Source organism: Megalops cyprinoides, chromosome 11 (assembly GCF_013368585.1).
Source record: "Megalops cyprinoides isolate fMegCyp1 chromosome 11, fMegCyp1.pri, whole genome shotgun sequence".
In the NCBI taxonomy this organism is placed as follows: domain Eukaryota; kingdom Metazoa; phylum Chordata; class Actinopteri; order Elopiformes; family Megalopidae; genus Megalops; species Megalops cyprinoides.
In genome coordinates, this window is record NC_050593.1 from 18,078,397 (window position 1) to 18,096,539 (window position 18,143).

Here is an 18,143-nt window from a genome sequence, read left to right on the forward strand (position 1 = left end):
GTGTGGAAATCTCTAGTAGCTTATATGTGAATTCTAACCAAGATGCAGTGTTTCTTGGTTTATCTTTACTGTCTAAGACTTTCCTTTTCTGAGGTACACCTTATGGTTTAAGAAAGGCTGGTGAATGAGGGAGTCAGTCAATTATCATGCATTGTACATTACCATTATTGCGTATATTTGTACTCAGCTGTATTTTCACTAGTGGCAATACACCAGGTTTATTGGTATAAAAGATTGGAATTGTCTGAGAATTGGAACAAGCTGAGACTTGATGTATATGATTAGAAAGTGGATAAGTGAAAATAAAGATCTGAGTTTATTAAAGTTGATCTGTGTGTATAATCAGTGACCATGTAACACTAGCGTTTCATGTTTAAACTACATCCATGTGCGCAAAAAAAAAAAATGGAGACATGATTGGGGGTCAGGGGGGTCAAAATCTGAAATGAAATGTCATCTTTTTTTTAGTCATTTACATTTACTAACATGAAGATACACATGTTGCCTTGCACATGTCTAGTTCTCATTTGGAAGAATCTCATTTAAAGGAGATGAAAATGTGGATATACACTATATGGCCAAAAGTATGTAGACACCTATATGAGCTTATTGGACATCCCATTCCAAAACTATGCACATTAATATACAGTTGCCCCCCCCCCCCCCCCCCCTTGCAGCTATAACAGCCTCCACTCTTCTGGGAAGGCTTTCCACAAGATCATCCCAAAGGTGTTCAATGGGGTTGAGGTCAGGGCTCCGTGCAGGCCACTGGAGTTCCTCCACACCAAACTCGTCAAACCATGTCTTTACAGACGTTACTGTGTGCACAGGGGCACAGCCATGCTGGAACAGGAAAGGGCCTTCCCCAAACTGTTGCCACAAAGCAAATTGTCTAATGTCTTTGTATGCTGTAGCATTAATGTTACCCTTCACTGGAACTAAGGGGCCTAGCCCAAAACCTGAAAAACAGCCCCAGATATCCCTTTATAGCTGGATATTTACTGAGACAATTGTGAGTTAATTACCTCACCCAAGGGTACAACAGCAGTGCCCCAGCAGGGAATCAAACTGGCAACCTTTCAGTTACAAGTCTTGCTCCTTAACCACTATGCTACACCGCCACTGCCGATTTCATTTGCTTTACAAATGTATGTTTGTGCTCCAAGTTAAGCGTTGTTAATTGAGTATTTCTGTTTATGCTCTCACAGAATACCTGACAGTGTCTGATCCGAAGTTCCAAGCATTCACAAAGAATTGGAGGAAAATGCCTTTGGTTTTAAAGGCTCCTTAAATTTTGAATGGATTACAAAACCACTATGAAAACCCACAAAAGCTACTTTGAAAAAAAAAAAAAAACACTTGTGACACTGAAGTGAGCTATTATATAACAACATTCTTAATTTTGGATATATCCTGTTTTACTTATACCTGTTATTTTAGTCACATTTACTTATGTGAGTATGCTCATGTCATTCTCATAATTCTTGTTAAGGAATAAATGTGGTATTAAATATATAAAACAGTATAGTCTTACAAATGACCACAAAACACAGATTATGGCCTTAAATTAGACATTCTGTTTTTCTCAACTACTAACAATCCTGCCAGCAAATAGCAAAGAAAATGTCAAAATAAGAGAGACAAAATACAAATTAGGGTATTTGCCTCTTTCCAACAATATATCAACAAAGATATTTTTCCTTTAGATGAAGAGGGAAGACTTGACAAAAAGGAGAAAATAGCAAAAAAAAAAGACATTCCAGCTTTTGTGTCAGTTTTTTTTTTTTGCTACTACTAGAGCATCGCTGTGCCACTTTAACACCCTGAAATCTCAATTGTTCCTTCAGCTGTGTGTCCTCTAAGCACTGACCCTTGATCAGTTTCAACCTTTTCCACAAAATAGTCTGTGTTAAGATTAGGGTTGGTTTTTCTGACCCTAGATTGATGGACAGAGGCACCCTGATGAGTTATGTCCTTCTCTCTTGTGTCACAATAAGGAATCTGAAAGAAAGAAGAGGGAACTTAACATATTAAGGATGAGATTTGTAGGTATTTTTAATCTCTTGTTTGCCGTATCTGAAAGCAGAAGTGAGCGTTGAATGTAAAGTCAGAACAGGTTTCTATGCGCATCATGCTTCAAAGGCAGGAGAGGGAGGGATGTGCTCTGCGTCTCCTTTGTAGTGTTTGGATGCATCACTGGTCCTGTTACTGTATAATGAAACACATTGTCCTCAGATGTCCTTTAAGCTGAGAGAGCAGGGAGTGAAGTGGGAGTTTGGAAGCAGGTTATTTGTGTTGGCCGATTTCGTTGTGTCTGTAGGCTGGAAGGGGGGGGGGGGGTATGATTTGATTGTGTTGAGCCCCCAGCCTCAACCCCCCCCAGAACATCTGGGACGCATCATCATCCCTGGCCTCCAAGACCTGCTTGCTATGGGAGAGATGCAACGCCATACAGAGCACAGGATACTCCATGTCTCAATACATAGTATGAAGAAGATGGTTTCAAAGCAGCAGAGGTCACTCTTGCCTATGTCTCCATTTGGACAAAAAAAAAATACACAAGTCACATGGCGAACAGCTGAGTTACAGTAAATGGGACAGGAAAGTACGGGTTTCCTATTTATCCTTTCCCCATACTACCAGCTGACAAAGCCCATTTCCATGGGATCTGAAGCCAGTTGGGCAGGACTGCATTTTAGCTTATACACACATACATGAAGCTTGCTCACAGTGTCTGCTTAAAATCAACCTGAGGATCCTATGATAATGAAAATGTCTTAAATCTAAGCCACACAATGCTATTAGGATTTTGTACTGATGTTGCAGGAGTATATGTGGTATATTTGTTGCACAGCATTGGACCTGTGTTTTGCCACTTACTAGAACATATGCATGGTATGACTTTTCTAAATTATGGGGACCAAAGCACATCAAACATAGATGTGTGCACTATTATATCCGCTCTAAAGATGGATATCCTCATGGATACTACTGTGTGAGAAAGATGGCCAGTAAAAACACCATATAGTGAAAAGGACAGCTAACAGCAGATGATGGATTCGTGGCTTTTTTGAGGTGGAGCCAGAGTGGAATAAAGCTAAGACACTTATTGTTGCCCCGGGAAATATTACAGTAAACTTCTTACGTCTTTGAAGGTTTTGCAGTACTGTGATTAGTATATAGAATAGGCCTAATGGGTATGGATTTTTGTTTGAACAGCATGCTTTGTTATACGTAAACATTCTCAGATCTATCTGTATTAGTCCAGAGAGAAGAAATGAAACAATTCTTTAGCCAATTTTTATATTTTATTGAAAGGCATATTAGTTTTTGTTCTTACAAAAGAATTTTCACCCTGCGTTGACTCTCCTCTGTCTCCTTGAACAGAACTATCACAAAACATATTGAATTTTATGGGAGCTGAATAAACACATCTCATGTGCATTAGATTATCATACAAACAGCAGATTGCTGTTTTATTGAAGACATCATTTACTCAATACATTTTGCCAACAAATTCCACAGAAGACAGTCATGCAAGGAAAAATATAGACAATGAATGACTAAGGCCTGTGATTCTTACAGAAGTTATCCAGCAGCTGTCATTTTAATGTACAATGCAATACCCAGTTTCTGACCAAAGACCATGTGTTTTTGTTCTGTTTTAAAAGGCGTGGATGCTGTAGTGTTGTACAGCTTTGCAGAAGTAGTTTACATTACAGCCAGTGTACCACCACTCCCAGTCCACAAGCACAGCTCTACTGTAAACAGCAGCACCCAATCTGTCGCAGTTCCCAAATATTCTACTGCCAATGACAGCATCCAGACACTCTGTCCCGGTCCACAGACACAGCTCTGCTGGCATAGACAGCACTCAGATACTACCCCGGTCCATAAACACAGCTCTGCTGGCATAGACAGCAGCCAGATACTATCCTGGTCCACAGTCACAGCTCTACTGGCAAAGACAGCACCCAAAATCTATCCTGGACCACAAACACAATTCTACCAGCAAAGATAGCACCCAGACACTGTCCTGGTCCATAAACACAGCTCTACTGGCATCAACAGCACCCAGACACAGGATGCTACTCTTTTTCACCATTTTCTGTTGCCTCTCATGTCAGAGGAGGTGGATGGAAAATGGACAGACAGCAGCAGGTGTTTGTGCAGAATCCTTTTTTTCTACCCCACTTCACCTGGATTTTCCAAGGAAACCTCTTCGTCTTCTAGTAACCTGTAAATGAAGCTCCCTCTGATTAAAACCATTCAGTGTTCCCTGCCTGCAGTACCTGCACTTCCAATTACGCGCCACATCAAAACATAGGTGCTATCCAAAGTTCCTCTTCTCCCTATTATCTTTTTATTAATCATGGACGGATTAAGGCAAGGTTGAGGAACAAGGAAAATGAGAGGTCATTTCTTGTGTGACATTTGCAGCTCCAAGATGAAAAAATCCATCATTCATGGGTGAGTATGTGTGAAGCACGGATTAGCTTTTACAGCACCATAGTGAATGGACACCTGGACTGCATTTGTTCTGTTCAGTAGAGGCTGGTGACCAACAGTGGCAGGACAACTGGATGGCTCACATCTTGGAAACCAAGAGGGATCAGCATGGATCCTCCTAATACCTGGTATGGCTTTGCAATATTGTTGAAATCAACAGCATCTTTCCCCAAAATCTAAAAAAAAAATAACACTGATATCTCCATGTATCAATGTTCTGTAGTAGTGCTGGCCCAATACAATGTAATTGATTTGTAATGTTTGGGCAAATGAAACAGTGTCTACCTAGCTAAAGCATAATCTCCACTCAATGCTACTGCCATGTTTTTGTAAGGTTATGTGACACTTGTCAGTAACCAGCTACCAAGAAATTATCAAATTGCATCATATGGTTTTATGGTTGCCGAAATGGACTCTGGACCTGTGAGTTGTGGTTTGAATCCCAGGTAGGAAACTACTGCTTTGTTTTGAGCAAGGTGCTTTACCTTTACTAGTTTCACTAGTAAAATCCAACATCATAAATGAATGACAGAATGCTGAAATAATAATTATTAGTGGAAGCACTAGAACTTAGAAGTATGTGGAGGATCAGGCCTGGATTTGTAGGTGGAAATTCGTTCTGCACTTGTGCAGTTGTAAGTAGGAAGGCATGCAGGTAAGGACCAAGAGCACACCTGTGATTTTGTTTGTATTGATCATATCTAAATATAAATACTGTATTTAAAAAAGTTCCATTTAAAAAGGCTGGAAGAGGTAGGATGGCACTGGGGCAACAGTGAAACAGAGGAATAAAAACTCACTGAGCCCAGGGAAAAGACACTTTTTATTGCTAATGTACAAAAAGCATCCTCCAACATACGTAACAGAACACCTGCTGCTAGCCTTTTCCTGAGAAGTACCTAACAAGTAGGAGTTCTCAGAAGGGGGAAGATGAATTGATGTGCAGTGAATAGCTTTGTCCACTTGGGGGTACTAGAGAAGTCCAGGACCTTGATGTCTCGCTATACACAATGAAAGCAACAGATGCGAGGTGTACATTTGTTTGTTCATTTATTTGCCTGGCAGATCCCTGTGTTCAGGATGACATATAAAGCATACACAAATCTATACTTTATAGACCATTCCAGTAGACTAACCACCACATAACATGTGGCTAACAATAACGTATTAGTTGTTAATGACCCCTGTTAAAATGATTTACATCACACATCCACATAGGAGATTATGCTTTATGTAACAACTTCAAAGTGTGTGGAATTTTTGCATTCTCAGTTTGGTTATCATTTTTCTCTAGCATCATCATCACCACCTTCACTTGGATTTGGTAAAATCTGTCTCATAAGTCAAATTCCGCACACACACACACTGCCGCAGGAGATATTTTGTAGACATGAAAGCATTGTTTTGATAATTGAGTTTTTTGATCGGAATATTATGGAACACAAGGAGCCCCTGGAGTGCGGCCCTAGAGCTTCACGAATCCTATGCAGCCGTCTGAATGTCCCCTCACACATGTTCCCAAGGACAAGGGACCTGAGGGCTGGTGGCAACATTGCATTGATGAAAAAGCTTTTTGAGTCAGGGGGTGAGAGGAAGGGGTAAAATGAGTGTTTCTGGGAAATGTTTTAGCTGGCTGGCAAGGAGGATGCAGCAGCACTCTCTCTGTTTCAGCCACAGGAACATCTGCCGCCGCCCCCCCCCCCCCCCCCCCCACACACACACACACACACCCCCACCCCCCACCACCACACCCCTCGCCCAGTTCTCGGCACTTTAGAGTCCTATAAATGGCAGTCCTTCAGAGACAGTGTTTCAGGGTAAGCGGCTGCTGTTTGCACAGCTTGCCTATTTCCTGGAAAAGAAAGATAGTTTGTTTAAGCTGTTGTTCTCACATGGCTATCACTCCTGCTAAGTTTCTTCAAGCTAAAGGGACTGCGGTGTATTGTTCAGCTTTATACCTGAATTAGAGGTCGCCGTCATCCCCAGTGAGTGCCAAAGCTCTTTAATCAGAGTGATCGGAACGTCCTTCCAGTGGCTGTAAAACATATGGGTATAAAGTTCTTGTAGCTAGCCCTGTGGTGAGAGCTGCATACAGTATTCACACAACACATACACATCACCACACAGAGTTCAGTCATCTTGGATGATGGTTCCCCAGGTCATGGCTGAAGGTTCTGCCCGTCAGAGTGTAAGTTGCGCAGGTCACAGCTGAAGACATATCTTTTCACTCTGGTCAGGACTCAAAAGCTTTGGGTCAAGTGCAATAACCCCCTTTGGACAGCTAACAGAGAAACTATATTCTGCATATGGTTTGTATATCCATTCGGCATATACATCAAACTCTAACACTCAGCCTGTCACTGACTGAAATGATTAAAGCAGACCTGATTAGGGCTCTTTATCATGATGCCATATATTATTGAACACAATCTGTTGAACTACATAGCTGCACTACATAACCCTTAATTAGCTACAGAGCATATAAGTGTTCCTGGTATTTGAGCCTTTGGATTAATACCAAAAGGAAACAATGTATCAATGTGTCTATATGAACAATCACGAATCAACATAATGTGATGTGCTTGTATATTACTGTGCATACATGACAAGGCATTCCTGAACTATGTGAACTATGGTGCTCTCACTCTCCACCATATCTGTGGAGCAGAAGGTGATAAAAAAAACTTGCTATCTATCAAAAACGCTGACTTGTCAAACAGGACTTGCTTAGCAAAGTCACAGCTGATATAATGACAGACATAAGCATATGGGTCTATACTTTTTAAACTGAGGTTTAATACCTGCTCTTCCTCTTAAGCCATCTCTCTTATGCATATTGTAAGTATAATAACATCATTGTCACAGACTAATGTAGTTTAAATTTGTCCCCAGATTGAAATAAACAGGATACCATGTCTACCAACATTTTAGCTGTTGGTGTTATGCAAATAGGAAGTCATCTGATATTAATATTCTTTGTGAGACTCAGAAAAAAAAAAAACGCATGCACATTTTAAACTGTATGATCTGAACATCTGTGTGCGGGGACAGTCTGCCAAAACATGAGTTCCTGATCACACCCTGGTGTGTGTGTTTGTGTCTTTGAAGCAGCAATAACCGGAGGCAGTGGCTAGAGAGGAGTTAAACTCTTCCCGCTGACCCGGTCATTGTGCTGGTGTAACAGTAGGGCTGTTTCTCTTCCCCTGCCTGCCTGCCTGTGAGCATTCTGCTGTGTGCTGTGTTTCTTTTGTCTCTCCCTGTACATTTCTATCAGCAGTATTCCAGAAATCATTCATTGTGCCCCCCTCAGTCAAACAGTGGGTCATACGAGGGGGCTTGTTCCATTATGATCATTTCTGCCTCGTGGCTAGCTGATCTGAGAGGTGTGAAGCCACATCATTCCTGTGAATTTAAGTGTTCACAAAACTTTTTTTCCCACTGAACCAGGGCCTTCAGGTTCCTGGTCTTAGGTTTCTTCTCTTGCTAGAGTCTTGATACTATAAGGCCAAAGGGAAGCACAGAGGCTGTTGCACAGTTGGGCACTCACCTTCACAAACACATGCACCCACAGAGCACATATGCGCAATCAGGCAAGGAGAAAACACACTCACACGTACACACAAAGTACATACATATTATCAGAGAAAAAATGCACCAGCATAGGCATACTAAAAATACACATGTACAATTACACCAGGATGGAACTCAATGATGCATGCACACACAGTACATACATGTGCCATCACGCTGAGATAAAACTCACCGAAGCATGCACACACACAAAGTACATATGTACAATAACATGAGGATAAAACAAACAATTGACAGAAAACGCACTCACATACAATAACACAGGCAGACACAATCACATAGGGTTAACATGCGCTAAGGCATGCGCACACACACTTGTACAAGTACACATGTAGAATCACACAGGATGATATGTAATGTCATAGGCATACACAAAATACACATGTAAAGTAAAACTGAGAAAAGGCCCTGACACACAGACATACACAAATTTACATATGTACAGACAGACACAGAAAATATTCACACAAACACACAGGCAAAAAGCCTGCTGCTGTTCTCTGTAAATTGGATCTTTCAGACTAAATTAAGACTGAGAGACCATTTGTGTAATCTTTTCCCCCAAAGCAGGGGGCAAAGAGCACACAGAAGTATATGATGCAATTAGTCTCTCTCTCTTCAAGTCAACACATCAGTTTCAGGATTCTCTCATTAAAATACGAGAATCAAAAGAAATTTTCCAGACCTCAATGATTAGACAGGACTCCACTAATCAGACAACACACTATTGCTTGGCATTAATATATATGTGCTAATGGAGTTTAAAGTTCCTTTACTCTTTGGTCTTCATCAAATCTACATAATTTCCTGAAACCTGACAAAACAGAACACATTTCAAATCAGTTGGAGAATGGCATTCAAAGCCATGCTGTGATGGTTGACTTACAAAGATTTAGCAATAAAAAATAACTTGAAGGTTTTGTTCAACTTTTTTGAAACCAAAACACAAAACATGCAAATATATGCATGTAATTAAAGATTTTTGTAATGCAATTTTATGAATATAACATTTTATATCTAAGTGTTAATCAGATGGCATAGAAATCATACCAATACAGACTATTGATGCCTGTACACATTGTTACTCTTTACATATCACAATGTTCCTCTCCCACGCTACCAATGGAGTACAAAACCTATTTATTTATGCAAGAAAAGCCTGGAAGTACAGAACATGGGAGGGTTGGAAATTAAACATATTGTGCCATTAAAATGCTGACATTGGGAATAATAGAGAGTAAAACATTGTCTTGCAGGTCCAATTTCTCCTATCCTCCACAAAAAAGCTCCATGTTACAGTAAGAGAATGTTTAGCTGCCTTTAGTTCTATGGCATTAAAACAGAACTGCCATTTGATCAAGGCCATGCTTTCCACATCTCTAACCATAAGCCCAAAATAAAGTTGTGTCTTCCACAGCAGCACTGTTCCCACAAGCTGAAGAGGGCAGGTAGATCAGCTTAACACCTGTGTTGTTCTCACATCCTTGGAGTGAGGAAAGTGGAGTGGAAAAAGCCATTGAGAAATCATAGAAGGAGCCCATATGGGTGCGTTGCTGCGTCAGTCAGAGCACACAAATGAAATTCCTTTCAGTGATCTTTTGGTTTTATTAATAGGCAGTTTATCAGCCTGACGTCTGAAGAACACGAGGTTTACGGTTGTGGTTTAAGTCAGTGGAAACTGACTGGGATGAGAGAGTGAGTAATAGTGTCTGAATGAACTGAGCACCCATGTGCACACACGCACGCACACACACGCATAAAGCTCCGTCATTCTCTTGACAGCGGTTTCACATAAGGTAAAATGCAGTATGTGAGCAGCTGAACTCTGGTCTGTTCTATGTTGCAGGGCTACAGACCCAGTTAAAACTCCACACAGGGGGGGGGCACGTGTTGAAAACTACACCTAAAACGACACCCTCCTCCTACAACTCACAGGCCCATGTATGCCAACGTATCCACTACCAAACAAAGAAGTATGGGATGGATATCTTTAGAACAGGACGCCGCTGCTCAGCGTGACAGGGTCAGTGTGCTCAGGTCAGGTTTTATTTTTAATGTCCTTCCTAGAAACTGGCAACCCTGTCAAAGACCGAGGCAGAATGGCCTGACTAAAGGACCAGATGGTGTGTGGGGGGTTCCCCACCGTGCGTTTTTCAGAGCGGAAGGACTACGCACGTGGACCCCTAACCCCTTTACAAAACGGGTGAAAGTTCAACTGTGAACACCGCATCCTTCCCGTTTACAGATAGGGGAGAGAAAAAACCTGGATCCTGCATCACATTCAACATAATACAAGCCAAGTTTAGCCATGTCATTTTTTTTTTTTTAATCATACTCAGAAGGGTGACAGAAGCACTACAAGTCCCCCAAAACAACTGGATTCTAAGGTGAGAGTCGCTTTGAAGCTTTCTTATGTAACATGTTTTTGGAGGTCTGTGTGGACATTACATAACACATTGATATGCTTATTGGTAATGCCCGATTTCTCTTACATTACATACTCACATCAACACTGAGGATAAAGTAATGCTCATTTATTGTTATTACAATTTGTGAAGATGGTAAGGATTCAAAGAGCATCTGACCAGCCTCACAAGGAGCCCAAACGTGATCTAACAAAGCAGCACATGTAACAAAGTGTAGCTGTTGTGGGTGGCATTCAACCTATCAATATGCTTTTCACCACAGCTTAAAAGAAAGAAATACCACTGACACAAGGAACTGGGTTCAAATACTTTATTCATTTATTCTCTCTGTTCATATATGTCCTGATGTACATTTCCCTCCAGGGAAAACTAAAGTGAGTGGAAAAGTGCTAAAAAACGAAATATATGTATAGTGAAGCTGATGCAGGCATTGCTTTGCGTTAAATCTTTCATGGAATTGTGAGGACTTCATATCCCTCAATTTCTTTTTCTCTTGCACTCAAATTTGAATGCACAAACGCAACCCCACACATGTGCGCATAACACAAACACACAGTCTGCTTCTGACTCCAAATATCTTAATAGGGAGAAAAAAAACCTTCAGATTTCCAACACAACCCACATGTAAAACCTGCACATTAATAAAGCATGTCAATAACTCTAACCGCACCCCCCCACCTCACCCCACCCCTGGCATCAGCAACCAGCTGAGCCACGTTCCTCTGACGCTCCGACGCAAAGTGGAAAAGTGAGGCAGGCAAAAGGAAAAGCACACTTATTAAACAGTGAAGGGGGAGACGGCAAAAAAAAAAATCACGCTAAGGATTTCATATGGAATTCCCACATTTCAGGTAACAAGCAGGTAAGACATCCAAGACATCGGACAGAGTGAACAGCATGCCCTTTTCAGTTCTTTATGCAAACTTAAAATAATTTAAGCAAGAAATCACTAACACAAGACTTCCTTGTCGAAACATATATAGAACCCATACAGAAGGAAGTGATAGACGGCCAAGCATCATCGGCGTAAGTGCATCGTGACAAGATAAAAACTTGCCATTCCCATTACTGTGCAAACGCAGGAAAGAAATCCCCTTCCCAGAGACTAGAGCAGGCTTTCCATTTCAGAGGATCTGGACTGCTTTAGGCTTTTACCCTATCCTACAGTAAGTCTTTCTGTGACAGAAACTAGTCTGGTCACAGTAAACATTACAGAAGAGAAAGGGGACAGTACAGTCACTAATCTAGAGGTGGGGGGGATAAATCCAACCACAATGTTAAAAATTCATTCACTGTAAGTACAGTAGCTAATCCCAAAAGATTAAGTGGGCAATCGCCCCCCATTAAACACAAAAAAATCTCCCTGAGATGTTCCCCTTCAGCCCCCACTCTCTAATCTCGCTTATTCAACAGCGTCTACATTCTCAGCTCTCTGGGTTTGGAGCTGCACAGGGCTTTAAAGTGCATGAACGAAATCTGGCTCTTTTCATCACTCCACTTCAGGGTATTATTACTGCCTCGTCTTTTGCATTTTGAGACTTTGGCTTTATGAAAAAAAAAAAGTAGAAGAAACGAAGCAGCAATTAAAGCGGCACTTAATATATCCAAAAAACGTATCAGAGGTTAGCGATACGATTAAGAAAGACACGAAACGGGACAGAAACAGCCGCTGTAATGAGGAGCTTCCTGTGGGTCAGGAAAAGCTTGCTGGTGATGATGGGACAAATGAAATGCTTCTATATACATGATACAAGTCTGCCTGAACCAGATCCATATTCAAAGTCACTCAATCCTGTTATGTGAACGTTACCATTTCTAATTTAACTTAATGCAAAAAAAGAGTCCCTTTGTTCCCCCAAACCTTTCTTCCTAAATATGTCATTCCTGACAGACAGGGACTGCAAGAGGGTGTGGGAAAAGAAAAAAAAAAGTCCACGTACAGACTAAAAAAAAAAAAAATCCTTATCTACTCTCCCAAAAACATCCAGCGTAAAAGAATAAGGCACTTTTTTTTGCATCATCACTGGGACACAGACTTTGGTCAACACTCTAAATTTCCCAACATCCCTTCAAAGGAAAAACAAAAAACACCAACCCGCAAACCCTACAAACCCACTGGGCAAGCTGACCCAGGGGCATGCCCGACCGAAGCAGAGGGACTACAGTGACCCCATCCGCCACAAACGAACGCGTTTAAAAAGGCCAGTCGCTCCCCATGTGCAGCGAAGATAAGGGGAGACACGGGTTATCTTGCATGCAGCAGGTTTGTACAAGCTGAACCACCCCCGAGTTAGGAAACGTGCACCATGGAGGACAGTCAGCAGTTCACTGAGGAGTTAAAGGGAACCCTGGGCGTTTCTCTGCACAAAGGGCAAGCTTCTGGTCGGATGTGATGAGCGTTCACCTGGCAGTCCATTTATTGGTGAAACGCTGGTGCATCAAACAAGAAAGCACCCCGAATTAATGCTCAAATAGCTGGAGATTGATTTCGAGCTCCGAATTCAACACATTAAAAGGATGAAGTGACGTGATTTTGTAGAGAAACACCCCAGGTATGCGAAGCAAAATGTGTCGGGGTCATGAAGTTTGGCAGGGATGGTGCTTTACACAGGGGCAGCCAGGGCACACCAAACCCTGCCTGTGCCAGCTGGTCAATTTCACAATCCATGGAATTTAAGTCTCGTTAAGGAAACTTACTGACTATGCAGAACTAGACTGCGCTTTTGCATAACTCCATGGCATTCGTCCAAATTGGAAAGAGAATCCATTTACAGGCAATTTTACATTTCCACAAATTTGCAAACTAGGCTCCGCTGCAATGAAGGGAACCTTCCTCCCTGCATACACAGCAACCAAGAGGGGAAAAAGTTAGCCTCGCACACAGATGGTGGTCAATGCGCCAACTCTAACCCCCCCGCCCCAAACTTGACTACTTCTAAAGATAATTATAGATTGCCTTGCCATTGGCTGGCCTTTCACATTTCAGCACACGGCAGCACAAAGGCTGGTGAGCAACTCCAAGGGGGCACTCACAGATCCTTTTAAGGGAAGGTAGTAGACGGACTCTCCTACAATCCAGTCCAGCAGAGGATCACATCCTTCATACATGTTAAAGGCTAAATGCAGTGAACTTTACATTCAGAGTGCAATACATTTACACAAATCCCACCCCACAAACTCACAACACTAACAGCCTGGCAGCCGGAGCGTACTTGTGTGATATTTCCACCTTCGTTTTTTTTTTTTTTTTCTTTAAAGATAAGCAGCTTGTTTCTTTCCCATTTCTCCCATTTGGGGCTGGATAGGGAGGTAGGTTAAGTCACCTTATGAAACTAAAATTAATTCAAAATATAGGCTATATATGTAACGCCAACGTCCAGCCAACAAACATGGCATTTCAAACACCTGTGGAATACAAACAAATGTGAAATTTGCCTCATTTAAATACCTCCCTATATATTTTTTTCCTCATTTCAAAATTTCGTAATTTTTCTTCCAACTTTTTTTTTTTTTTTTTGTACACACATGAGCCATCTCTATTACTTTCCCCTTATCCATCTTTTCCTTTTTGAAGACAACTTTATGTACATTTTCTTTTTTGGGCAAAAGATACTTTTCTTTAATCTGGACATTAAATTATTGACAGTCAGATTAGGGGGAAAATACCTTTTACATTGACAAGTTATGTGTAAGAAACGGGGGGAAAAAAGAAAACACTAAAAAGGTCACCTTGGGTTCAAAAATCTTGTCACCTCTGTAGATAAGGAATGAGAAGGGAAAAGGAAACCAAAAAAAAAAAAAAAAAAAACTTTTCTTAAACATTTCATTTATATCTACAGAGTAACATACCAGATTTGTGATTCTCTGCCCTTTTATTGAGTCAGTGTCCTTTCAGGTCAGTCCATCAGTTACACGGCAGCCATGTTGGAATAGACTGGTTGCACGATGCCACATAGTAGTTACTGAAATTCAGGTCTCTGACATAGGGGGCCGGCTGGTAGTAACAGGTGACACTGGAGGCGTCTGGAATGGCATTCTGCTCCGCTAGCACCCTGAAGGCCATCAGGGAGATGAGGTTGAGTGTCTGCCGCCTCTCGTGTCCCATGAGGCACACCGTACTCTCATTGACGACCCGGCGCAGGATCATGAGGTAGTCGTACTTGCTTTTCTCCTCTCCGATGAAGTGGCTCTGGAGGTAGGACTCCAGCTTCCTCTGCTGCTCCCCAATGTCTGGGAAGTCGATGAAGAAGCGGGAGCACATGTACCGCTCTAGGGTCTTGAACTCCTCCTCGTCTGTGGGCTTGAAGTCCCTCACCAGGAGGTTGCAGTACTTCAGCAGGCCCCCTCCGCGGATCTCCTCGGGCCGCTTGGTGGCGATCAGCTTGTTCTTGAGGTGGTCCAGCGCCGCGCCAAAGTCGCCGTAAACGCTCTCCCCGACCACGGTGGGGTGGAAGTGCTCGGACATGGGGTTCTCCGACACTTCGTAGTAAGAGAGCAGAGTGTCCAAGATTATCTGGAAGGAGTCCACGCTGAACTCGAACTGCCGGCGGATGGAGTCCACGAACTTCAGCTCCACGTTGCGGCCGTTGTTGTTGGACAGGGAGATCAGGCTCCACCTGTCCAGGTCGGTGTAGACTTTCACCAGTTTCTGCACGTATGCCTCTTTCAGAGTCACGGGGGTGATCTTCTCCTTGTTCACCCCTTCCGGCAGAAAGTCCAACAGGGTGCCCAGGACCACGTCCTTGATGAGCTGAAACTCAGCCTCTTGCGGCAGGTCAACCCTGAAAATGACGTCCAGGTCCTTGTAGCTCCAGCCGTTGTCCTGCACCAGCACGTGGCTTGCGGTGGAGCCATTCAAACGCACGTCCTTAACTTTTATTCCTCGCTGCTCCAGGCGGCTCCAGACCATCTGCACAATGTCCTTCAGTCGCACCTCCAGGGTGGGAAAGTTGCCCCGTCCATGCACCGGCACGGGTTTGGTCAAGACCTCATTCAGGCGGCTCACCTGATCCCAGCTCAGTACACTGCAGGACTCACACGCCCTACTGCCTGTAGCTTCTGCCATGTTATCTTCTAGGGTTCTTTAAACAAAATAAGGGGAGGGGGTGATAACAACGCAGTTAGAATGACAACGGACACGGAGAAGAAGAATCAACAAGTAGTGCTCATTGCAAAGACCTAACAGTCGCATCGCTTTGATACCAAAGTACAATCGCCTCAGGTCTGAATGCACAATTAGCCAGCTAGACTGGCCATACTGACGGCAGTACTGTCACTCCGGCGAGGAACACGCGCACGATTGAATACTAATGTCAGCTAAATATTCTCAATTGATTGAGGATCAACACATGCGTTGTGACACCAGTTGCACATGATGTGGATAAAACCCAATAGTTAAAAAACAAAAACTAACTAGCTACGTTAGCTAGTAATGCCTCCCCGTGGTTCCAGAACGGCAAGCACGCTTTCACATCTCCACAATACCAGAACAATGTGGACAAAAAAACACATTCAAGTCATTTTAGCAAGCTAGCCAGCTGGAAAACTTTGAGAACACATCCAACACATCGCATTACAAAACCTCCAGCACCAATCATGCTTTAAACTGGACTCAACCATGAAACCCAAACACAAAAATATCTGTATTGAAATTGTAAAGCAATACGAGTAAGCGCAAACTAAAACGTAGCTATCTAGCTAGACATTAGTTAAGTTTGTTAACTTTCCAGCTAGTTATCATGATCTAGCCAAATTCGCTAAAGTCAGCAGGGTCGCTAATAGCCACACTTATGTTTGCTAGCGTTAGATTATGTTAGCGAATGCTATGCTTCCAAAAGATACAGCTTACAAATAAATACCCACATACATTTGGAAACTACGATCCAAAAAATTCTGACATGACTGCACTACTGCATGACTTCAAACATGAAGGTTTTATTAACTTCGCTAGCTAGCTAGTTGGCTAACCAAAGACAGCAAGCTAGCTAGCTAAATCATCATAGATAAAACAGTGAGAAGACGAAACAAGTACATAAAAGTTATAGCTACCTACTGATCAAACTGTTTCCTCTCAAGGCATTCAATTAACAGAATACAATGACTGCAGTCTGGCACTGGCATCTACTTCCACGCTGCACGTAACTACACTACCGACTGTATTGTGAAAATACTAGAAGCGAACGCCGTCTTATAGGCCGAAGAACACCTGACTTCTACGATGCCGCACTACTTTCCCTATAATTATTTCCATTTTTTGTATGCCATATCAGCACTACATATAAGCATGCAGTAAAGATTTAAAATAGCTTACTTTCAATAAATTAAATAAATAAATACAAAGTATACTCATTTTCGTCGGCAATCTTTGTGCAATGTAGACATTCTTTGACTTGTAGTATTAATACGCTAAACGGAATTCATGATTGGTCGAAAAGGTTTTTGAGTTGCCAGGTAACCAGAAGCGTTGCAAGATTTAAAAGCTGCATATGGCGGCATGCCTGCGACAGCCATTGATCTTACAAATGCTCAAGATTTTTGGGACCTACGTCAGAAACAACATCACCGCTATTTGAAGAGAAAAGCCAAATATGTCTATTTATATTGAATTCAAATATTTAAATGAAGTGGGTTTATATGATTTAAAAATAGTACATTTTATAATTGTATTTGGACCGTGTGGGAGTAGTCGTTTTAGCAGGTCATTCTTTAGGAACTGTTGAGTCACTTTGAAAACTAGTTTAGCTTCAGTCCCTCGCCCACTCCTTTTGGGTATGATTGAGCTGGCAGTAGGTAAAAATTCAACAGTTAGTTTCAGTATCCAGAGCTGAAATGCTTTAAACTGATGACAAAAATGCACTTTGTACTAGCACTTTGGAACAAGTACTAGCATGAGTAGACTGAGGAGGACCTTTGTACCGGATGGAGTGTCTGTTAAATGACAAATGTAACACGTCACATCTTAACAGCCTAATATATATATATATATATATATATATATATATATATATATATATATATATATATATATATATCATATTTTTATAACTTACATGCAAAGCATCTCTCCCCAAATGCACATCTAGAAACATGCAGAATACTACAAAAAGAGTGTCTGTGCTATAATGGACAGACATAAGGGGATGACCCAGAGGGCACACAGCTGTACATGAGCTCACAGTGATATTTAACTTGTTTATTGACTCAACTGATTTTGATCTAATATAAGTTGTTGACAAAAGCTTTACCTGATTAGTCCAATCAATCAATCAATATCCACTGTCCGCTTTTATACATATTTGTCAGCCACCTCCTCTAATTCTTTTAGAATAAACAATGTCTTCTACAGCAATATACAGAGCTAATAAGACATGGCTTATAGTGCTGTAGCATGTTAAGGTACATCTTTCATAATACTGACCAATTGTTAATCTTTACCAGTTTTAAAAATCACAGCTGTATTGACCAAAAAAACTTCTCACTTTTGACTGAAAGTTTCATACAATCAAGATACAGCATAAATTTGGTGTCCTGAGTTTCACTCAAAATTCAGTTTAAGCAAATTTGCAATCTAGAAAATACCACTGAAGAACGGAATGAAAGTACACAAACATTACCAAA

General features: G+C 41.7%; 1 protein-coding gene across 2 annotated transcripts; it reads right to left on the reverse strand.

Annotated features, from left to right (window-relative positions):
* Positions 1–14,325: 14,325 nt before the first annotated feature.
* LOC118786087 (terminal nucleotidyltransferase 5C) lies at positions 14,326–16,667 on the reverse strand. 2 transcript variants are annotated; one of them, XM_036541124.1, is made up of 2 exons: positions 16,579–16,667; positions 14,326–15,607 (listed from the first exon to the last, which is right to left on the reverse strand). In XM_036541124.1, the coding sequence occupies exons 1-2, from the start codon at positions 16,644–16,646 to the stop codon at positions 14,431–14,433; spliced, it is 1,245 nt and encodes a 414-aa protein (XP_036397017.1). In that variant the 5' UTR covers positions 16,647–16,667; the 3' UTR covers positions 14,326–14,430. The 2 variants fall into 2 exon arrangements, with proteins under 2 accessions (XP_036397017.1, XP_036397018.1); XM_036541125.1 differs by having other exon boundaries at positions 16,575–16,667.
* Between the last annotated feature and the right edge of the window lie 1,476 nt (positions 16,668–18,143).

What these genes read in the sequence shown, in the direction of transcription:
- LOC118786087 (XM_036541124.1), bottom strand. Translation starts at nt 16,646, where the DNA reads ATGCCAGTGCCAGACTGCAGTCATTGTATTCTGTTAATTGAATGCCTT. An exon ending in GAGAGGAAACAGTTTGATCA is followed by an intron (nt 15,608 to 16,578) that starts GTAGGTAGCTAT and finishes TTTTGTTTAAAG; the next exon opens with AACCCTAGAAGATAACATGG.